This window comes from Chanodichthys erythropterus, chromosome 9, assembly GCF_024489055.1.
Source record: "Chanodichthys erythropterus isolate Z2021 chromosome 9, ASM2448905v1, whole genome shotgun sequence".
NCBI lineage: Eukaryota > Metazoa > Chordata > Actinopteri > Cypriniformes > Xenocyprididae > Chanodichthys > Chanodichthys erythropterus.
This window is the reverse complement of record NC_090229.1, coordinates 2,697,206-2,720,875: the sequence shown is the minus strand read 5'-3', so window position 1 is coordinate 2,720,875 and position 23,670 is coordinate 2,697,206. Positions and strand designations below refer to the sequence as shown.

General features: G+C 43.2%; 1 protein-coding gene across 3 annotated transcripts in view; it reads left to right on the top strand.

Annotated features, from left to right (window-relative positions):
* Positions 1-23,670, top strand: part of dmxl1 (Dmx-like 1) — a 42,913-nt gene that overhangs the window by 18,436 nt on the left and 807 nt on the right. For 2 of the 3 annotated variants that reach the window (XM_067394233.1, XM_067394232.1), the window contains exons 25-42: positions 129-1,117; positions 2,004-2,192; positions 2,533-2,609; positions 3,195-3,316; positions 3,400-3,642; positions 15,991-16,166; positions 16,241-16,392; positions 16,469-16,554; positions 16,636-16,837; positions 16,909-17,026; positions 17,223-17,261; positions 20,437-20,523; positions 20,603-20,724; positions 20,803-20,944; positions 21,027-21,087; positions 22,302-22,429; positions 22,512-22,589; positions 22,871-22,962. In XM_067394233.1, coding sequence (XP_067250334.1) covers positions 129-1,117; positions 2,004-2,192; positions 2,533-2,609; positions 3,195-3,316; positions 3,400-3,642; positions 15,991-16,166; positions 16,241-16,392; positions 16,469-16,554; positions 16,636-16,837; positions 16,909-17,026; positions 17,223-17,261; positions 20,437-20,523; positions 20,603-20,724; positions 20,803-20,944; positions 21,027-21,087; positions 22,302-22,429; positions 22,512-22,589; positions 22,871-22,962 — 3,103 coding nt within the window. The remainder of the gene's footprint in view (positions 1-128; positions 1,118-2,003; positions 2,193-2,532; positions 2,610-3,194; positions 3,317-3,399; positions 3,643-15,990; positions 16,167-16,240; positions 16,393-16,468; positions 16,555-16,635; positions 16,838-16,908; positions 17,027-17,222; positions 17,262-20,436; positions 20,524-20,602; positions 20,725-20,802; positions 20,945-21,026; positions 21,088-22,301; positions 22,430-22,511; positions 22,590-22,870; positions 22,963-23,670) is intronic. The other variant, XM_067394234.1, reaches the window with a different exon arrangement.

The window sequence follows — 23,670 nt, the reverse complement described above, 5'->3', positions numbered from 1 at the left end:
TTCCAAACTTGGATTCATGTGCAATGATGTAAACAAAACTAATGAAAGGAAAGGCAAGAGGTCTTTATCCCTCAGTTTTTTCCTCCTCATGTGCTTCCAAAATGTTGACACAAATCGTTCTCTTTCAGGAACCGCCGGCAAATCTCCCTGTAATCCTGACGTCTTCAACTTCTACACGTACCTCCGCACGCACCCGCTGCTTCTGCGCCGCCACTTCGGTTCCTCGGATAAAGCTAAAGTTGGTCTGACGGCCGAGGGCCGTGTGGCCGACTCCATCACCCTCACCGAAAGGAGACTCTTCTTCACCGCCGCTCACGCACACCTACAGGCCGGCTGTCCCATGCTGGCTTTAGAGGTGCTCTCCAAAATGCCGAAAGTTGTTAAGCGTTCCAAGGCGCGTGAGTATCCCTCCATGTCGATGAGCGCTTCTGAAGGTCTGGAGAAGCCTGTTCTCAACGGCTTCCAGTCGGTGTCCTCGCTCTCGTCTCCCAGAGACGATAGTCAGTCGGACTCGGTGCTCAGTTTCGACTGGAGCCAGCCCTCTATTACTCTGCCGGATGAGCCTCTGGACCTGAAGTGGGACTCGGAAGACTCTGACGTAGAAGAATCGGGACTGGCGATGAAGACCATCCACCCAGAGAACAACGGAGATGCTCCGGACGCGGCATCCACCCCTACGGACCACAGCGACTCGCTCGCCCTGACCGAGGACATCCTCGCTGCCCGGCTGAAGTTCAGCTCCTGTCTGAAGATCCTGACCACGGAGTTACGGACGCTCTCCACCGGCTACGAGCTGGACGGAGGGAAGCTGCGGCATCAGCTGTGCCACTGGCTGGAGCGAGAGGTGGCGGCGCTGCAGAACTGCTGCGGTTACAACCCCTTCCTCCAGCACCTGCCTGAGGGCATCTCGGCGGACCTGAGCCAGCTGGAGGATCTGGAGGTGCAGGGCGCAGCGGAGCAGGCCAGAGAGGTGCAGCGGCGGCGGAGGCTGTGGCTGAAGAGGAATCAGCCCTTGCTGCGCATCTTCCTCAGTTACTGCAGCCTGCACGGCTCTCACGGAGGAGGACTGGCCTCCGTCAGGATGGAGCTCATTCTGCTGCTGCAGGAGTCTCAGCAGGTAACAAACATCCTGTGTCAAAACTTGACATTGAAGCTATAATTTATTTTCTGTGAATAACATTTTTATTAGTTTCCCATAAACAGTAACATCCAATAATGACTTATGCAAAGAAAAAATATTAAAATAGTATACATACTCAAGCTACGATACTACGACGCTCAAAGTTCAAAGAGAGATTTAAAAATTAGCTGTTTAAGGGCTACAACAAACGGCTGGTAGGGACTACAATGAAAATTTACGTAAAATTTACATAAACCCCGCCCCTGAGAACACACAACAAAGGGGGCGGGGCCATGTTGGGCTGCTTTAGAGAAGAGGAAGAGTTGTTTTTGTAAATGCCTTCATTTTACGCCGGACTGCTTCACAAACGAGGGTCAATTCAACACAAAAGATGAACATGACGACACATGCTAGTGGATGAGTTGAATCAACTCCACAGCAACTACATCAATTTATCCACTAACCATTCAGAAACGTCTAAAAGTTGTAACTTCTTCCTGAGTCTCTCCATCAGTGTCGACTCCGGTTTGAACAATGTAAGGCTGAACACTTTCCTCATTTTGGCTGCGTGAGATTCTCCAGCTTTGTTGTTGTTGAGCTGTTAAAGCTCCGCCCTCTTCTGGAAAGCGGCGCTCATTTGCATTTAAAGGGACACACACAAAAACGGCGTGTTTTTGCTCACGCCCAAATAGGGGCAAATTTGACAAGCTATAATAAATGATCTGTGGGGGATTTTGAGCTGAAGCTTCACACACACATTCTGGAGACACCAGAGACTGATATTACATCTTGTAAAATGGGCATAATAGGTCCCCTTTAAAAGAAATACTAAATGACAACAGCCTGTTTTGACCTTATCAGTGTGTTTTGTCTGTCTCATCAGGATGACGCTCTGCAGATCTCTGTCCCCGCTCTGCAGCATGTATCTATTCCTCTTCTTCTGGCATGGACCGCCAACTCCAAAACAGTGGTGGCCAATCCCATAGTGCACCTGACCAATCTCACTCACGACATTCTACACACCATCAACGCTCTTGATGCGCCTCCGCAGCCAGACGTCGTCAACAACGAGGTAAAGCGCAGATCATTGGAACACTGCAGAAAATTATTTACAGATTCCAGCACAAATATCTAAACATTCTTAAATCATCCGAAGAAGCAAATTTACTGAAGATATCAAGTCTGAAAAATGAATCAAAATGAAGCGAGTTTTTTATAATAAATAAAAATTATATTGTTTACACTTTGTATTAAGATGATTTTTCTGACTCCATTGTCTTAATATCTTCAGTCATTTCTCTTCTCCAGTAAAAGTATCTTGATTTATGAATGTTTAGATATTTGTGCTGGAAAACAAGACAGAATCGCTGAGGAAGAACATGATTTTCTAACACGTCTCCCTTCTGTCTCAGATCTACGTGATGCACACGCTGGCAGCTTCCCTGTCGGCCTGCATTTATCAGTGTCTCTGTGACGGACACAGTTACAGGTGGGTGTTTCTGTTGGCCTCATCTTGACCTACTTGTGGCTGCGTCTACACTGACTGATTCCATGTTACAAAATGTTTCTCTTTGCAACATTTGCTCGTCTCATAATGACCGAATGACCTCAGAATGTGGCGCTCATGTGACGTGCGCTTGCACCGGCCCGACATGTGACATTTGTAGAGGATGCAGTCAAATGAATGTGGCCTTTGTGTGGGTCCATTTGCACATTTATACTCCGTCACCACAGATTAAATCTGTGTTAGATTAAATCAAGGCTAAATGTTGTAAATGAGTCGTTTACTCTATCCTCATCTATTCACCCTGTCTAGTTTCTAAATGCATATTATAGATGTAATTGTGAACATGTTTTAGTATTAATAATGTTTTGACCTTGTGATGTTTGATCAAAATGTATGGAAGCCCATTTCCATCACATTAGAAAAATTGGTAGTTATGACATCAAAAAAATCAAAATTATGAGATAAATTGTACTTAAACAATTATATTTGCTGTGGTCTTGTTTATATCTCTTCTAATCACTGCTTGAATTTCACTCTTAAATGTTTGTACGATCTGTTGTTCATCAGCCATGTAAATCCGTTCACGGGCATCACCTACCAGAGCGTCCTGCTTACCCATCAGACCCCTGTGAGGAGCGTCAGCATGGAGGAGACCGTCCTGCCCAACACTTCTCCTGCGCAGTGGCCTGGTAAAGCACAGTATCTGTGACCTCTGACCCCATATTGACCGTCATCACAAGACTCATCACAAGATCTGTGTGTGTCTGTGCAGGTGTGAGCGTCCTGATGCAGCTGCTGAACGCGTCCGGAGACGAGAACCAGCCCGGATTGTCCGTGCTTCTGTGTGAGATTCTGACCGCAGTCTTCCTCAGCCTGTTCGTCCACGGGTTGGCCACACACTCAACACATGAGCTCTTCCGCATCGTCGCTCACCCGCTTAACGCAAAGCTCTGGGTGGCCGTGTTCGGCGGCGGCGCTCGTGTTCCCGTGGCGGGGAAACCCAGCTCACCCACAGGTTCTGCTCTCTTCTGTTTTTGTGTCTCCCTTAAAGTGCCCCTATTATGCTTTTGTCATGTAATGTGTAATATAGGGCTGGGTAAAAAATATTGATTTCTCGGTTTTAATCGATTCTCATTTTTACGAACCGATATCGATTCTTAAATCCCAAGAATCGATTAGTCTAGTCTGTTTTCAGTGGATGAATGAGCAGAATATGTAGCTCCTCCCATCCAATAAATCACAATAATCCGTTACTTTTGATATGAAGCAAAGTCTCAGATTTCAAATGACGTCCATCTTATTATGAGATTCAGAAAATAAATAGCGTTTTGGCGCTGTTTAATGTGGCGTGACGGATCGCTTTAGCGCCTCAGTTAAAGAGAAGCATGTGATCATCCTCTCCTCCGCTTTAATACCAGTTACAGCGAAATAAACATGAACATCTGAAGGTATGTTAAAATATACAGTACAACTTACTGAAATCCGTATCATGTCTCGTGTAATCGCTCAATCAGTGCTTCAACCTCAATAAAACAGCTTCAATGTCACGTGACGTCACATTTACCTCAGAAAAACACATTCAGTGACCATAAACTCATTAGTCAGCTAGAAAAGTGAACTCTAGAAAGATAAATATAGCTATGCACCGTTACATATTCATTATAATGTTATTCAATATTTAATGCATGTTTGAATAAATCAGACGCGATTTAAATGTTTATATTTAAAAAAAAAAGAATTTGAGTAGAAATATGATTATGTAATTCTAAACTTTATTTATAATAAAAACATCATTGAGTGTAATTGAAAATGTTTGTATATAAATAAGTTAATGTAGCAAATTAGCTCAAAATAAATATGAATAATTAATCATAACTAGTTATAATTAATTATTAATATTTTAATCAGTCAATAAAATTAACTTAATGTAATAAAATTAATATTACAATCAATTAACCTGTTGTTCAATGAACACACAGTGTTAATTGTTTATTAACTAAGAAATGTTCATTTCCAGGTTATGGGAAATAACAATCTTATTCTACTAAAAGCCTGTAGTCAGGACCGACATGAATAGGGACTCCCGTACATGAGCGCAAAACACGGACAACCTTACGTGTGACATGAACAAGACTTTATTAACTAAACACTTAAACTACTCTAACATTCACACACATACATGCATACAGTTTACCAAGAGAGAGAGAGAAAGCAGAGTACAGGAAGCAAGAAGTTACAGCATAGTTGGACATTCAGCAGATCAACAGCCTTGAGCAAACCATCAGTTTAGTTTTAACAGGCCCTTCTTTAAAAGGGGTAAGGATACTCAATGTATCCGATAATGAGACTAAGTTTGATACTTTGCATGTCTCTCCAAGTTGAATTAAAACTGTCCTGATGCAATTTGTGGAGGCTCCCGTTGAATCTTTGCTGATATTTTCTTGACGAAAGAGAACCGGCTGGATTCAGAGGATCTTTGGTGAATGGAAGGTCTAGGCCGAGGCCTGGCACAAGCTTGGGGTTCCTTAGAAGCTTCTAGCTTCTTAAAGCATCATCTTGACGTCAGCATTCATCAGTAAAAGAGAAGAAGAGGAGGAAGAGCAGGAAGAGAGGGGGTTCCTTGTGATCAGTGAATATAAGGGGTGAAGATGTCACACCCTCTTGAGGTGTCTGAGCCAATAAGGAGTTCCCCTTTCAGAGGGACGTTTTACGAGTCTTTGTTCTGTAGCAAGATATTAGCATAAGACACTGGATTGGATGAATGAGAGAATAACCTTCTAGATTCTTATAATACTAATGTGTCACAGAGTTAGTAACATGTAACATAAATTACCAAATAGGAAATGAAAGTTGGAGTCCGTAGATACCAAGCATGCTGCCAATGTGATCTCAGTTAACTATACATTTGCAACTATGGAACATTAATACCAAAATAGTTCAAAAGAGAGAATTAATACATAGAATAAAGCGTATAAAAGGAAAGTCATGAGATGGGAAACTTGGATACATGTTTATACATTTCCCAAGTGGTTATATAGAGAATACATAGGATTAAGAGAGTTTATTTGTCCTTCTCAGGAAGAATGAGTCACTAGTCTCTCCAGAATTCTTCTGGATCATAAAAGTACCATATAACTGTAACAGGACACCTAGGTTGGCCTGTGTGCTAGCAACATTGGGATGCTGGTTACAGTTTTAGGGGGATGAGTTCAGAGAACTTTGATAGTGAGAGTGAGTTATGGGTAATTCATTAAATACAATGAATAATTGTGTGGCTGATTGGTCCAGACGTTACATCCCCCCTTTCGGTCGTTGTTGTTCTTTCTATGGACAACAGCGAGCGACGTTGAAGGTGTAGAAAGATCAGACACACCACTGGCACACAAGGCTGGAAGGCTGTGATGGGCTCTGGTTGTATGTGTCTCCTGGTTGGTACAGATGCAACGGCAGTGGCACCTGCCGTGCCATCAGTAGTTCTGTGGGGAACACCTGAGTTGACTCCTGTACGGTGTCTGTGATGGCCATGAGCATCAGAGGAGGTTTTACCGTCCAGTCTTTCTGGTCGACTGACCGTGGAAATGTGATTCCTCGGTTTTGCAGTGAAGCTCGGTGCTTTGCGTTTGCAGTCTGGACATGACGGTAAACTTGACATCCTCTGGCGTGCTCTGCCACATCTTGCTGCATGCTGGGCCAGTGCGCCACTTGTTTTAATGTCTCGTCCGTAGTTCTGGTGCCATGGTGTTTGGCACATGGTGTGTCGTGGGTGTATATCAGTTCACCCCCCTTTTGGCCCTGTGGCAGTACAAGCTTTGGCGCTGTGAGGACATCAGGGACATACTTTAGAAAGTTTATTCCCACACGCAGCATGTGGTCGGTCTCGTGCAGTCGTTTGTTGCTAGGGGCCGCCGTGGGACCAGATGCCGGGAACGGGAGGTTGGAGGGGTCTGAGTGGTGGTACAAAACATGTCGAATGGAAATGTTGGAAAGTTTGGTTGTCAGTGGCAGTGGCAGTAAGGTGGGAAATGTTGCAGGAACAGTCCGCTGGCTGCGGGTTGTTGTTGCCACACTAAGGGTGGGTGAATGGGGTGGGTGTGACCATAGCTTGTTATGCAGTGTGCCAGTCTTGGCAAGGGCATTAGTTTGGTCGTTCACACCTTTGTCACGCCCTGGTTGCTTCAAGCATCTTTTCACCTTTTTCCCAGTAAACGATCATGTCGTGTGCTTGGGTGAGGTGATCACGTGTCTGGAACATGTGTTGATGTTTCACCTGCTTGTTGCATTCAGTCTTGAAACCAGTTTGTTTCCAGCCCAGAAGATGGCATGTGAAACAAGGTCTGGCAACGTGTGAGTCTGTGCACATGAGTTCCCTGATGTTATGAGCTGAGGAGACGTGAAGGGTTTTGAGGGTAGCTGCTGCTTCACCATATTGACATGACTGGGGACCCCACCTGCTGTTCTGTGGTTGGCAGGGTTGGTTTCTTAACCATCGTACCCCTGCATTTGCCTGTGGGATGCCCTCATGGTTGTAGGAACGTCCATCGACATAGGCCGTGGGCATTCCTTGGCACGCATTCTCTTTGAGGTATCTGTGACAGGCTGGTCGCTGTTGTTGGGGTACCAGTATCTCAAGTGTCAACGCTGGTGTGCTGTTATAGCAGTTTTGATAGGCAGCTGAATCTCCGCTCCGTGCAGACTTGTGCTTTCTGGCACGTTGTGGCAGTGGCACCTGCTGGTTCAGCCTCCTGAAGTCGCTGGTGGGTCGCCACTTGCTGTCTGGTTTGACAATGGACCAGGTAGGGACTGAATAGGTGCTGTTGCATGGGCAGATAACACCTTTTCCTTCTGTTGAATGAACAACCTCCTGTACTGGTTCATGTGGGGCGATGTGACCTTCGTACTGCCTGATTAAGGTGGGAGGAGCATTTGGGTGTGTTGCACTATGCACTGTGTGAAGTTTAGTGAGACCACAGCATAAAAGGTCTTTGTCAAATGTCACTTTGAATTTGTGCAAGACGTTTCTGAGTCTTCGACAGTCTGCATCATTCTTTAGCGCACTTGCATCTTTCTGGATCTGTTGGCCTTTAGGCTCAAACCTTGGGAAGGGCTCCTCTGTTGTAGTGTAAGCTGTCAGGTTGGCTGTCCGAGGTGCAGCGCTTTCCTGAGTTTCACAGGCAGGCTGGTTAGCGACTGTGGGTACTGCAAGGTGTTTGTCCTCCATCAGCTCCGTTCTGTGCACCTGTTCTGTGGGTACCAGTTTGATGGAAGTGATGGAGATGCTCTTGAAGGATGCTGTGAAACTTGTGTTGCTTAAGCTTCCTTCTGGGACCATGGCAGCTGGTATTAAGTTAATGACTGTTAACTTGCGTTCAAAGTCATAGGGGCCGTGGTCCATTATCCATTCTAGATGGTGGGCTTTGGGAATGCTGATGTCTGTGACCATGCATTCGTTGAGCCAGCTGTGAACTCCGTAGGGTGACACTTCAGTTAGCGGTGTGGCTTTTAGAGCAAGTCCAAGTTCCACGCCTTCAGGTGACAGTGTGAAGGAGCCCAGCATGTGGCTTAGGGTTTGACCACATTGCCTGTTGAGCCAAACAGCACCCCCTTTGGTGTAAGGTGGTACTACAATTTCCTGTATGTTGATCCAAACAGCACCCCCTTTGGTGTAAGGTGGTACTACAGGTTCCTGTATGTTGATCAGGATGCAGACCTGTTGGATAGTCTGGCCTGACAGGAAGTTGGCAATGTTGACAGGAACAACAGGAAGCTGTACAGTCATAGGGGCCCACAACAACTCACTTGCACTGTCCGTGTGAGCATTAGAGTGCCTCAGGAGGTCTGGAAGGACCAGGAAGTGATGGGTAAAATGCCGGTTGTTCCATTTGAAGTTCAAAATGCAGATGTCCTTGACAGTCATCATGGTTGGCAGACGAAAGTCTAGTGGAAAGTGTGTTTGCTTGTTGACAAATGGGAGGTCCGGTGTTCCTTCACTGAGAGCACTTAACGGCGTGTGGTTGAAGGCTGAGTTGTCTGCCCACAGTGTGAGAATAATGTCTGTTGTAGTTACATCATTCAGCTGTGAGTCTGTCGTGACCTTGGAGCAGAGAGAGTTCCAGTCTATGGTGAGTTGAAGTACGCCGGGTGGCGAACTTGAACTGTGTTCTGAGCCGGGGTTCCCGCGGTTAGCTGGGAGATTTCCCGCGACCTCTGTGACCTGACCGTCTGGCTCAGGTGGTCTGGGTGACTTGGAAGGCAGAAGTTCACACACTTGAGCCCAGATTTTCAGTGGTCTGGCGTTCAATAAGGGCTCAAAACAGTCTAGCAGGTCTTTGTGAGTGGAACAGAGAAACGTGTCCATTTGCGCTACGCACACAGGAGGTACCAGGCTCACTCGACCAATGGTGTGGTGTGTGGGAGCTGTGTGTTCAAGGTGGACCTCATTTGGACTGTGCGACTGCACATTCAGCTCACATCTTTGTGACTTGAGAGTCTGAGTTTGTCTTTCAGCTTCATTTCTCAGTCTTTCAAAAAGGTAAGGACAGGTTTCTGGACAGTGATCGGAGTCTGGGTAACTGGTTGGAATTTCTACAGTCTTTTTAGACGCAGTTCTCTGCTTGGCTTGAGCTTCGTCGACCAAGTCTCGCGGCTGCTGAATAGACATGCTGCTTGAGCAGGCCAAGGCTGCCAGATGATCACTCACCGCAGGGTGCAGCTCTCGGAGAAGCAGAGGGTTGAAGATGAAATCTTCCTCCGTTGCTGGCTGGTTACGTGCTCCGTAGTACCTTCTTTGCATTCGGCTGTAGAAAGTGTATGGGTTATTCAGTCTGCCCCGTTTTAGGTCCATGGCAGCAGGGAGCCCTTGATCTGATGCAGGGTCAGAAAGCTTTTGGATCAGAACCTGTCGCAGGTGCTGGCAGTTGGATGTGACAGCTGCTGGCGAAGGTTCTTGGCCGTTGGACGTTTTGGGCAGTGGACTTTTAACCCCATTTGGAATTAGGGCTTCTTGACTGGTTAGGGAAACTCGGTGATGTGTGTTTCCCCTCCCATGCCACTTTTCATTACTCTGTAACCAGTGTCAAGTTCATTCACATAGTCTCTTTGTTGTTTCGGAGCCATAACTCCTTTCTGGGCCTGTTTGAGATGATTTTCACAGGTCAGGGCTTTAGTGTGTCTGTCTTTCAGTGTAGTCTCTGCTTTGGCTAGGGGAGCTTCGCTGTGTTGGAGTTTTCCAGTCAGTTTTCTACGCTCCACCTCCAGGTGGAGCTCTGCAAGGGCTTTTGAAGTCTTTGCAGCTCCTCCTGCAGCTCGGGTTTGGATTCGTCCGCTGTCCAACGCTGGTCCTGGGTCTCGACGAGTCGCTGATCGTGGTGACGATGAATCTGGGCCTGATTCCTCCGGGCGTCCTCCGCCTGGAGCTTGAGGTTGTGGGCGATGGCTCGGATGACTCTCGCCCACTCTTTGTAGCTCGGCATTGGATCGTGGGCCATTAGTCGATTCAGGTTGTCGTCCAGCTGCTCGTTGCTTAGGTGCTGGGGATCCACAGCGTCGTTGGGCAGGATCGTGCTGGTCAGGGAGCCCAACCCGGTCTTGAGTCCGTCCCCATGGGTGCTGGGGCTGGCTGCTCTGAACACGTTAGCTTGCTGTTGGCGAGAGAAAGACAGCACAAACAGAACCAATGCAAGCACGCGCAGGGCTAACGACTTATAATAATGCATGATTATATAATTCTTTGGTTTGGTTCCAGTTAACTGGTGCAGACAGTTAGTGGAATGTAGGCTAGACACTTAATTGTCGATAGCCAAAAGGACCACGCGGGTCAATTTGTGTGGGTGAGTGCCGGATTTGAATAAAGATTTTGACAGGCGGTAGCCCTAAGAGTCCTTTGATGACTCTCGCTGCTCGGTCGTCTATCTATTACTCAGTTTTCCGTGATGGCTCTCACAGGCTCTGCTTTTACATGAACTGAAAGAAACAAACACAGGAGAGAAGCAAAACAGAACAGGGAGGATGCAATTAAATGAGAAATAGAGCAGTAAACAAATAGAAAGGAATCAAAATAGAATCGCAATAAACTAAAACAGAAGGGCTAGAGGGGAGAAGTGAAACTTAAACTTCCTATTCCAGCTGGGTTTATGACGGTGTCAGGCGAGTGCACGGTTGCATCATAAAACCTAGAGGGATGGTATGGATCGAGAGCCTAAGGGTTGGCCCGCACCTGAGTAATTGAAGAATATGTAATATTCTGTGGCTTTCAATTAGGTGAAGTGACTGTATGTCGTAGGCCTGGGTGAATCGTGGGTGCTCAGATAAGAACTCAATGGCAGGCCACCTTTCCTCGACGATCAAACACTCTACTGCGGTGTCCGTGGCCACCTGTCCCCTTTGTACCACGGTGCAACCTCTCAAACAGGGAACACCAGCACAATTGCGCACTTTGGCAAGGTATTTGCGCCAACGGCCCGAGTGACCAGTCAAGATTGAGTTTTCCCTGAACTCAGAGTCTGTCCCCTTTACGGGCAGTTACTCCAACGGGCGGTTCTGTCATGCAGAAGCCTGAGCAGGGAAATTAAACAAAATTGCCGCTTGTTGTCACCCCGGGTCTCGTTGCCTCCCTGTACCTGATACACAACTCGCTGATGTCCTTGCGTGTTGCCCGTGATACGAGGTCAGAATGTCCACGATTCACACACGGTTAGTGTAAGAAGCGCCAGGCCAGGTAGCTCCACTCACTGGAACTCACTGGAGCAACCGTCAGCTCACCCCAGGGCGCTAAAGGGCCTTATCTGCAAGTGCACAAACAGTCAGGTAAACACGACTTAATTGTAAATTTAAACTCCATTTAAATCTTGTTTAAATAGAATTTAACTAAATTAAGTGTGTAGGATAAAAAGAGTAGGGGTATAAAAGGAACTAGCTAGAAGCAGAACAAAAGTAAAAATAACATAAAACAAAAACAAATCAGATGCACTTGATTCAAATTTGAATTAAACTCTGTTCAATTAAATTTAAATGAGTGCATAGAATAACAGAATGGGAGAAAGAAAAGAGAAAGCCTTCCCTATCTGCAGATTTTTCCTAAAGAGAATTGCTTGTTGATAGCAAAATGCCAACTGATTGACACTACTTAATTTTAAAATTGAATTAAATGTTATTTAATTAAATTCAAAAATAAGTGTATGAAATAAGGGAGGCTTGGGTGTGCGTGAATATTATTGCCAGCCAATAACACACAGGACCTAGAACTAAGAGTGAATAAAATAAAACATTAAGTAATAAAGGGAATGAATTTCCAAAGTAAACTAAAGAAATAACTTGAGAGAGAGAAAAGACAAAAAGGGAATGGATGAAATAACACAAAGTGGAATAAAAATAAAATAAATAAACTGAAATAAAATAAAATAAAGTAGATCTGTGAATACAGGAAAAAGAATACAAGGGAAAAGAGAATTGACTTATCTGACAGTGTCCACCAGGGGGCGCACTCTCAGAAAGTGAATTCCCTTGTTGGAAGGGAAACAATTTAAATTAAAAATTTAAACGTGTTTAAATTAAATTTAAATCAGTAAACCACATTCCAACAATGATTGGAAAGCATAACCACTAAAAGCAAATTACTTTTACAACTCCCCGCAGTATAGAGAAGCAAAAGATAACTTGGAGATAATTTCAGTTCAAAGTATGGAGCGGCTTTAACTCAGAACGTCCACGCGGTGGCGTCACTGAGTCCACACAACCAATAAGTAGGGAGGGGTGGCACACCTGAGCAGACTGCCCTCTGGCGTCTGTTCAGAGTTACTGCATCCCCTTTCTTTAATTCGTGATACAAAAACGAGCGCGCTTGTGGGTTTCTGACCCTTACGCTGTTTTAACTGCACGGTCACGATTACAACTATAGAACCTCAGCGGATTCTTTCATAAATATATGTGTACCGTTTTACTCACGGGTACACAACTCTGGGAATCAGTCCCTTTGGTGCAAACTTTAATGCACGCGAATATGTAACGCTTGCGGGATTCCTTCGCCGCGGGTTACAAATCAACATTGGATCAGGATGCTGATATAGCTCCAAACTCTCACACATCAATCGATGAACCAGACGGACTGCTTTTCCGATTAGATCTGTAACGGGGATCACGTGGTTTTGGGTAGCTAGTCCAAACGACGTAACCCAGGAGCAAACCGGCTATTGTGAATTTTTGGACGACACAAGAAATTCAGATTTAATAGCGGGTAAATATAATGAGGCCTCGAAAGAGTGATCGCAGGAATCTCGCCACGACCCTCTAAACTCGCTGAACACGATTCAATTCGTTTATTCAAGCGGAAATTAATACTCAAAACTGTAACTTACTGCAAAGATTGTCGTCCTTCACAGATACGAGCTTGAGATATCAATGGACTGCAGTGTATTTCACGGTCAACCAAGGCTATGCCTGCAGTGTTTCTAGACACAAACAGCAGCTTGTTAACGGTGCGTAGTGAGGACCCGTGCGTCTTCTCACTGAATAAAGCGCGCATGTAAGTTAAATCATACAAAATTATTCTACATTGCTCTTTTACCGAAAACCAAGTTTAAAACGTTGCCCGCATTCTCCACCAAATAATATATGTAACGAAATGTAGCGGTTATTAATCAATTTATGGATGAAATATGAATATAATAATTCATAAGGTTATGAATAAATTATGATTCATATATCGACCCAATGGGGAATTAAACATATATTGTGAATCAATTACAACGAATTATAATCAATTACATATATGATTAGTTCTGGTTTAATAATTATTTAGAGAAACTGCTCGTTTGTCCAGCAAACTAAGTCCCTCACAGAATATTATAAACGGAGTTATTCTCTGGCCATGAAAATAACTAAAGCATAAAGCGATCGAAAAACGTTAAAGTGACTTGGGTTTTCCGCTGAAAGAACAAACAGAACAATCGAGCATGAATAACGTTTTAATATATGCAAACTACGAATACAGAGGTTATACATCTAAATATATATACAAGAAAATACACACCTATGTACAAGAATAGAAGTAGAGAAGGAAAGAGAGAGAAGGCAAGTAGCAAACTCACAACCAGTCCTAAGCCAGCACGGAAATCAGTTTCATCATCTAAGATTGAGAAACGGCAGTATACTTGCATTGGTTGCGTGTGTCGAATTTCAGGTTAGCGCTGGTGCAGTTCGTTGGCTTCCTCCGTTCAGCGGGAAGGTTTGAACTGAGGACGAGAGTGAGTTTCGCTGGAAGATGGCGATCCCGAAGCTGAGCGCGGTGGCAGCGCGTGGTCACCGGAGGGGTCCGGGAAAAACGTGCATGAGATGCTCGTGAGACAATCGGGAGAGAACACACAAGAAATTGTGCGTCTTTGCTTTTATGACAGATAAGCCGACACACCTCCTTGAGGTGGGGTAGCCAATAACATGGGTGCAAAGTTGGCGGGAAAGCTTTTCCTTTGTTTGGCCTCACGACTTAATCTGCATGATTTATGACTCTCAGATCAGATCTCCAAATGGAGTGCGTTCTTCACAGTATCATTAAACACATAGAAAAATACATTTGTCCGTTTGGTGACATGTCTCAATGAATAGCTCGAGTCCGGAGCTTTGAAACGAGATCAAACTCGATAGGTCAGAAAGGCATAGGAGAGAAGTTATGGTTTACAGACAAAATTATATCGTTAAAATGCACACTAGCACAAATACACTCATTTAAACACTAGGAAACATGCATAGGCCCTAAAAATATATGAAATATATATTTCAGCATAGTGGTAGTTTACAAATACAGTTGAAAATGTATGATTGTGTGTTTCTGTGTCTGTCTGTGTGTGTGTTTTTGTGTGTCCCTGTGTGTGTGGGGTGTTGGAATGTGGATCTGGTCAGTCTCTGGGGGGGTTTTACAACCCAGTCCAGCATGCTAAAAGCGTTCTGAACATTCCAAAGTTTATTGATTATCCTGATACGTGTGCATACGCTACAGTTAATTTAACCTTCAATATTATTATAGCAGCACCAGCTGACTCTCATGTGTAGCTTACAGCATTAGTTGAATTTTTTTTCCTTGAAAATTTGCCATGTGCTGAAACTGAAATACTACATTCAAAATATCTGTATTGAATTGAAATCGTAATAGAATCGAAAGCATGTGAATAGTAATCGAATTGTGAAAACTGTGGCAATACCCAGCCCTAGTGTAATAGAGTTGTTTGTGAGTGTAAAAAGTCTTAAAGTTCAGATAAATGAGTTTTTGTCTCCCAAAAGAAAGAATTGATTCTGAACTGCCTGAAACGAGTCGTCAGTAATTCCAGTCTCACTTCCTGCTCGTAGATTTGTTACTAATTTACATAATGCCTGCCTCTGGTCTTCATTGGCTGAACAGCGTCTCTTTGCCCCGCCCTCAATCACTGTAGTTTTATCTGAGACTGGAAGAGTTTGGTTCGTGTTGTTCGTGTCGAGAAGACGCTGTTGTCAAAGCAAATCCACTTTGATGAGATTGATACGGTGAAACCGACGCCTGTTCGTATCACTGTGAATCAAGAGCTGAGATTCAGATATGGTAATGAGCGTTGGGTTTCTGACCAATCAGAGCAGAGCAGCTCTCAGAAAGGCGGAGTTTAGAGAGACTGAATCTTTGAACGAAGCGTTTAAGACACTGAGCTGATGCTGCAGTGGATATTATGAGAAAATTAAAGTGTTTTTTGACCTTGGATGAGTGTGAACCTGTTGTAGGAGACCTAAACAACATTTAGCATAATACAGGCACTTTGAAAAGGGCGTTTGCACTGCATGTTTTTAATTGTTTTATGTGCGGTCTGACCACTTAATGTGTTATTTGTTAAGTATGGGAAAGAATCTGCTATTAATGTCATTTTATTAATTATTTGGTTTTTAGCAATTCAAAAATGATCACGTTATACGGTTTTCACTGTTCAGCTCCAGTGATATTAAAGGATTAGTTCACTTCAGAATTAAAATTTCCTGATAATGTACTCACCACCATGTCATCCAATGTCTTTCTTTCTTCAGTTGAAAAGAAATGAAGGAAAACATTCCATGATTTTTCTCCATATAGTGGACCTCACTGGGGTTCAACGGGTTGAAGGTCCAAACATTTTTAGAAAATGTCCGATGGTTTCTCTAGATAAGACTCTTATTCCTCGTCTGGGATCATGTAGAGCTCTTTGAAGCTGCACTGAAACTGACATTTGGACCTTCAACCTGTTGAACCCCAGTGAAGTCCACTATATGGAGAAAAATCCTGGAATGCTTTCCTGAATTATCAGGAAATTTGAATTCTGAAGTCAACTAATCCTTCAAAGCGTTATGCTCACTAAAGCTTCTGACGCTCTCTACTCAGTGGAAGATGCGGAGCGGAAGCAGCGGCGTTTCCGGCTACGCTCGTCACGCAGCAGCTCCAGAGAGGTTCCAGACAGTCCGATCAGCCCCAGACCCGTGATGGAGCCGGAAACATCCGTCTATAAAGAGCGCTTCGTGCCGCCTGAGCTCAGCATCTGGGATTATTTCATCGCAAAGGTTTGTGTTTAATTCTTCGGCTTCCAGCGGTTTGATATGGTGCAGATGCTTTAATGTCGTTTGTGTGTTTGTAGCCGTACCTTCCTCCGTCCGCCAGCCGTGTGGAATACGATTCCGAGGAAAGCCAGGGCAGCGAGGATGAGGAGGATGATGATGATGATGATGATGAAGATTCTTTTGATCCCAACTCTCCTCTGGCGGAACATTCCAACAGTAACTCGTACAGGTGAGCTGTGAGTCATGTGACGAGGTGCGGCTGTGCTGTGATGATGATGACATGTGATGATGATGTTCCTGTGCAGCTGGTGTCTGATGCGCTTGGCCATGGTGCAGATGGTGCAGTTCAACCTCAAGACCTTCTACCCAACGGCAGGTCATGACCTCTTAGGTACTGAGACTTTAACTGCAGACATGCGTGATGTTTTTTAATTCTGTGAAATAAGGTCATAGTATGATGTGTGTGTGTCAGATCTGCCCGTGTGCTCGCCGCTCTGTCACGCCGCTCTGAAGACCCTGCAGCGATGGGAGCAGCTGCTCCTCAAGAGGCTGGAGATTTTTGGAGGTCCTCCATCAAAGTTCATCTCCACGCAGCTGCTGGAGGAGAGCGTGTCGTCGGGACCGGCCCTCCTGCGGCACAAGGCCCTGTTCGAGCCCACAAACACACCCTTCAGGTACGTGACGCGGCTCACGCGTGTCGTTCGCGATGCCGTTCTGAGCGTGATCGGTGTCGTTCTGTGCTCAGGTCGCGCCGGCGCTCTGCCCTGCCCGTCAGACGACTCTGGCAGTACTTGGTCAAACAGGAGGAGGTTCAGGAAACGTTCATAAGAAACATCTTCACTAAGAAACGAGATATGAATGAGGTATATTTCCCAGAATGCCCCTGTTTACCGTCATCTGCTTGATTTCACCCCTTCTGATTGTGTTTGTAATGATCTGTTTAGCCATTAATGCCTGTAATGTCTTTAATATTTGTGTTGTACATGTGGTAATTAATCGTCTAATTGTGGATTGTGATGTGTGATTGACCTGCATGTTTCGTCGTAACTCTTGAATCAGGAGACTGACAGTGTGCTGCTGGATTCCACACACAACCAGGTATCTAACACAGCTTCCGCTCCTCATCCTCACCCAGTCATGTGATCTGTAATCTGAAGGCTCTTTAAGATGCGTCACTTTTATCCTGGAATCACAACTGATTATAACTCATGTTCCTGCTCTGATTCATCTGTGCTTCACTTCTGAAACCACTTTCCATTAGGGCTGACGGTCACATGAGCTAAAAGTCAAATATCTGTGCGGCTGCTGCAGCTCTCTGGGATCTTGTCACGATGGTTAATGTGATGAAACTCACAGCAGTAACATTAAACAATGATAGAAATAAATGTCACTGCTAGGGTTGCAAAGTTTCCAGAAAGTTTCTGGAAATTTTCAGCCCGTTTGCAACCCTGCAAGTCCTGCTGGACTCAGTTGCATAAGCACATTAAGACTGTCCCAATCCACATACTTATGCACTATTTTATGCCATTTTGTAGTATAAATAGTGTGATCTTTGTGAAAATTCCAACAAAAAAAGTGCACTTTTAATTTGGATCATTAAAAACTCAAAATAACCTTGTTAAACTCATACACCAGATGGGAGAGTACATAGTGTGTAGTGCGTCATTTGGGACACAACTTAAAGGATTAGTTCAGTTCAGAATTACAATTTCCTGATAATTTACTCACCTCCATGTCATCCAAGATGTTCATGTCTTTCTTTCTTCAGAAATGAAGGAAAACATTCCAGGATTTTTCTCCATATAGTGGACTTCACTGGGGTTCAACGGGTTGAAGGTCCAAATGTCAGTTTCAGTGCAGCTTCAAAGAGCTCTACATGATCCCAGACGAGGAATAAGAGTCTCATCTAGAGAAACCATTGCACATTTTCTAAAAAATACAACTGTATATGCTTTATAAACACAAATTATTGCCTTCTAAGTGCTTCAGCTTTCCATATTCTTCAAAAAGCTTACGCTGTATATCCTACACCTTTCCTATTCAACTTAGGGAAAAAAACAGAACTGGCGCCGCGTTCGTTCTGTAAGTAGAATAGGGAAGGCGTAGGACAAAGCGTAAGCTTTTTGAAGAATACGAAAGTGCGCTTTTGGTGGAAGCACATGCATTTGTTAATATAAAGCGTGAACATCTTGAATGACATGGGGGTGAGGAAATTATCAGGAACTATTTATTGAAAGTCAACTAATCCTTTAAGTCTTACAAACTAGTTCAACCAACTAGCAGTTATTTAATTTTTCTTATTAAAAATTCAATAATCTATTTTCACCTTCCAGACTGTTTAAGAATACTACCTATAATATTTGACCCTCAATTTTTGATCCATTTTATTAGTGGTTCAAGCTCATAGCGCTGAAACTCTAATGTAATTGTTAAATTTTCCAAGGATCATCATTCTCCCCTAAAAGTGATCAGGCAGACCAAACTGTAAGTCGTAGAGACTTGAAACTTTGAGGGCTGGTGGTACTCCCACCGTCTACAACGTCACCAAGGCCCGATTGGCTTGACGGGGGCGCTACAGCTGAGAAAAGCGTATTTGGTGAAATTTTCGGGTATTTTTGATTTTATGAAAAACTTACTTTTGCGAACTAGTCCTAGGTTTTTGACCCGATCTGAACCAAACCAGTGCAGTGAGATTCTCTGGAGTCTGATTGTCAATAGTTATCAAAATAAAGTTGATTCACTGTCCCTAAGGGCTGCCAAAACGTTCAAAGTGGGCGGAGCCAGTTTTACTAAAATGGCTATAACTCGTGAACAGAATGAGATATTTTTACCAAATTTGGCACATCTATGTAAGAGTTCATTCTGTGGTCACATGAAAAAGGATGTGGCGACTGGCCACTTGGTGGCGCTATAACAGTAAAAAAAAAACATGAAAACGACTATAACTACTTAGTCCGATCGACTTGAAAATTGGCATGCAATGTCTGTGTCCGAGGTGCCACGACTGACGCATCTCAAAAAACATGGCCGTCATTGGCCAATGAGATTTAAGCAGCTATCAGACAAGATTAACGGAGGCCGATCGGAACGAAACTCAGTTTGCATGTTCGTCTCATGGCTGTGAGAATTTTGAAAGAAACTGCTAATGAGTTTTACACCTATGTAATCACATGGTGTTTCACACATTCACACAATATTCATATCATTTGATAGATCTCCTCATGCTGATCAACTTTCCCTCAAGAACTACGGCTGTCAATTAAATCGTTCAGTAAATATTCGTGATTATGTAAAAAAATGCAAACTATTCCTAGGTTTTTCACCCGATCACACAAAACCATTGCAGGACAATTCTCTGGACTCTCTAGATCAATGATAATAAAAAAAAAAATTGAACTTTTCCCTTTGGGTCGCTATAACAAGGTCATTTAGAAAAGGGGCGTGGCAAAATATGCTCAAAAGCCTATAAATCCTAAACGAAATCTCAGAACTTCACGAAATGAAGTGAACATATGCAGCATATGACTCTAAAGAAGCATGCCAACTTTTATGGAGTAACGCTTGAACCCCGTTTTAAAAAATATTATTAACTTTATTTAGTAATAGTTTTTGAATAAGTTGTTTTTCAGAACAAAGGTCCAAAAAGAAAACAATAGTACGGTATACCGAATGTACTCCAGTTACAAAGATATAATGCAGTATGAAAACCAGTACAAAGTTATCACATTCCTAAGTGATCTAATACCGGCTTCCATATTATTATTATTGAATTTTTAATAATGAAATTGTTTGTGAAATGTTTTCAATTGAAATTGACATGCTTTTCTTTCAGTCCACAGTTTTAAATTAGACCAATCTATGTTTTTATGTAACTGACCAGTCTTTGACTGACTAGTCAAGCAGTTTATGCAACCCGGCCACTGGTCAGAAAGTGTCCTCAGAAGCGTCCATCCCCCACAGTTCACTGCAAACTCGCATTCAGATCTGAAGCGCATGGCATCAGTTCAGCAGGGGAACATCAAGTCCTGACCTAGATTTGTTTTCTTTGTGTATCAGGACATATTCAGCAAGTTGCAGATGTTATTTTCTTGCTTTTAAAGCATGAACATTAGTGAATGAATTGGATTGTTCCACATTTATTCTCCTCATGACAGAAAGGCCTTTTAAAGAGTCTATAAACACGCCCAACATGTGATTCTCCTCCTAAACGCCATGAGACGTGATAGCTGTGACGAGTGTTGGTGATGTCACTGTGTTCTCGCTTCTCCTGCAGATTGAGGCTGATCTGGGATATCCAGGAGGAAAAGCGCGCATCATCCACAAGGAGTCTGACATCATCACGGCGTTCGCCATCAATAAGGTGCCGTGGCGGGAAGTTCTGCTATTGCGTTCGATCTCTGTGACGGCTGATGCATAAAGAGCCACTCTTTGTCTTCCAGGCCAATCGCAACTGTTTAGTGATCGCTTCCACACACGACATCCAAGAGCTGGACGTGTCCTCCATCCTCGCCACTCAGGTGCTGACGTGGATCGATGACGAGGCGGAGACGGAGGTCAAAGGGTGAGTCTCGCAGTCATTCCAGCAACATACGTGATCGTGTGTTGGTGATCAGTAAGTTCAGCTTGTGTTCTGTGACAGGACGGATGATTTCCTGGTAGTGCACGCGCGGGACGACTTCGGCTCTCTGCACGGCAGCACGCCCTACACCCACAGCAGCCCCGGGACGCCCATCAACATGCCCTGGCTGGGCGGCCTGCAGACGGGCAGAGGAGCCGCCGTGGTGAGCAGCACGTCAATAACGCCGCCGACCGGCTCGCTTTCACTCCGTACAGCTGATTTTATGCTCTTGTTTGTTTACGCAGCTCATCAAACGAAACATCAACAACGTGAGGCGGATGACATCACACCCCACACTGCCGTACTGTAAGTGACGGCGGCTCGTCTTCATCCACTTTCAGTACTCGCATCATTCTGTGAATGGAAGTAAATTAACGACAAATGTCTCTGAAACAAAAAAGCGTGTTGGAAAAGAATGCATTTTTGGGGGCTAAAATTCAACATGGCTGTATATTTAGGGCCTCTGAAATCTGTTTTATTTTTTTTCCAAATTCCGTTTTATTCAGTTTTTTTTTTCCTCTTTTAATTTTTTTAGACTCTAATTTAATGGTTGATTTTAAATTTTAGTAATCAAAAAGCATGTCTAATTAATTGAAATCATGAAACTCATGAAATTTAACATTTTTTAGGACCCTATGAAATATGTTTTTTTTTTTTTACTTGATTCCATTTTAATGGTTTTAAATTTTAATAATTAAAAGGCATGTCAAATTAATTAAATTCATAAAAACAATAACATGTATTATGTTTTTTTTTTTATTTAATTTCTATGAAATGTTTTTTTTTTTTCACAAATTCCGTTTTATTCTGTTTTTTCCATTTTATTTATTTTTTCCCTGTTTTAATTTTTTAGACTCATTTAATGGTTGATTTTAAATTTTAGTAATCAAAAAGCATGTCTAATTAATTGAAATCATGAAACTCATACAATTTAACAATTTATTAAAAGTTTAACATTTTTTAGGACCCTATGAAACATGTTTTATTTTTTATTTGATTCCATTTTAATGGTTTAATTAAATTTTAATAATTAAAAAGCATGTCTAATTAATTTAATTCATAAAAACAACAACATTTATTATTATTTTTTTATTTCATTTCTATGAAATGTTTTGTTTTTGTTTTTTCAGAAATTCGGTGGTGTGTATTTTAATTTTTCTGGCAATCAAATGAAGGCATAAGATATTAATTTATCTTTTAATCATATGACATTAAACACTTTTTTTTATCAAACAAAGCGCTGCACAACAGCTTTACTATTAAAATTAAAACATGGAAGAATTGTGATTATTCCTTAAAAATAGAGATTTAATAATTATTTATTGTTATTATTAGTGGTAGTATTGAGTACAGTAACAGTAATATATTTCTGTCACAATTTCAAGTTAAACCAAACTTTTATTTTGATGGGAAATTGTGAAGCCTTTCGAGTTTCGGTGAGTTTATGATTATGATTATGATATTCCGTGCCATTCCACGTGTATTTGGATGATCGACCAGCATGCTCAACATGTGTGTAGATCTGACGGGGGCTCAGGACGGGAGCGTGCGGATGTTCGAGTGGGGTCACTCACAGCAGATCACCTGCTTCAGGAGTCCAGGAAACTCCAGGGTCACCAGAATACGCTTCAATTACCAGGGCAATAAGGTGCGTCAGCCGAAAGCACAGCGGCAGACAGAGAATGTGAGAGCGGCGCGTGTAAACCAGCTCTTCTGTGTGTGTTTTGCAGTTTGGGATCGTGGATGCGGACGGAGCGCTCAGCCTCTGGCAGACCAGCACCTCAGGAAACACACCCAAACCCTATCTGGTGCGCGTGCCCGTGTCTGATGTCATACCGTAGTAGTTACTGTTCAGAGCAATATCCTGTAGATTCATGTCATTCATTATACTGTAAATGTGTTTATTTTGTCTCAACCTAACTGTCTTTATACATTTTTATTGTTTCATTGTATTACTGTGTCTTGTTGTATTTATATGTGTGCACTGGAAGTAAACAATTGTGTGGCAGTAAAGCTCTTTCTGATTTCTGCTCTTGTCCGGGATGCTCTGTGTTTTCCTCATCATATTCTCTTCCTCATTTTCCTCCAGACGCTGCAGTGTCACAATAAGACGGCGAATGACTTTGTGTTTGTGGGCTCGTCGTCTCTCATCGCCACCGCAGGCCTGTCGACAGACAACAGGTACGGCAGGACACGCACAGATCTAAAGAGCATCTATCTATCTTTGTCTTGACAAGCTTTATGTAGTTAAATTATTGAATTAAAGCGTTAGTTCAGTCATTTATCACTCTCCCTCATGTCGTTAGACCTTCGTTCATCTTCAGAACAAAAATTAAGATATTTTTGATGAAATCTGAGAGGTTTATGACTGGTCAGCAATATAATCGACACTTTCAAGGTCCAGAAAGGTACTAAAGACATCGTTAAAACAGTCATGTGACTGCAGTGGTTCAACCTTAACATTATGAAGAGACGAGAATACTTTTTGTGTGCAAAAACAAAACAAAAACAACCACTTTATTCAACAATCTCTTCTCTTCTGTGTCATTCTCTTACGTTATTTACGTCCAGTGCTTCCAGGTTCATCGTCAGAACGGCGACTTATTATTGGCTGGCTCCTGAGTGATGCATTGTGCTGATCATGTGATCAGCTTTGGCCAATACTGAGCCGGCGTTCGAACGTAAACATGGACTGCGTCACCTGAGTAAGAGAATGACACACAAGAGATTGTTGAATAAAGTCGTTGTCAAAATGTATTCTCATCTCTTCATAACATTAAGGTTGAACCACTGCAGTCACATGACTGTTTTAACGATGTCTTTAGTACCTTTCTGGACCTTGAAAGTGTCGATTGTATTGCTGACCAGTCATATACTGCTCGGATTTCA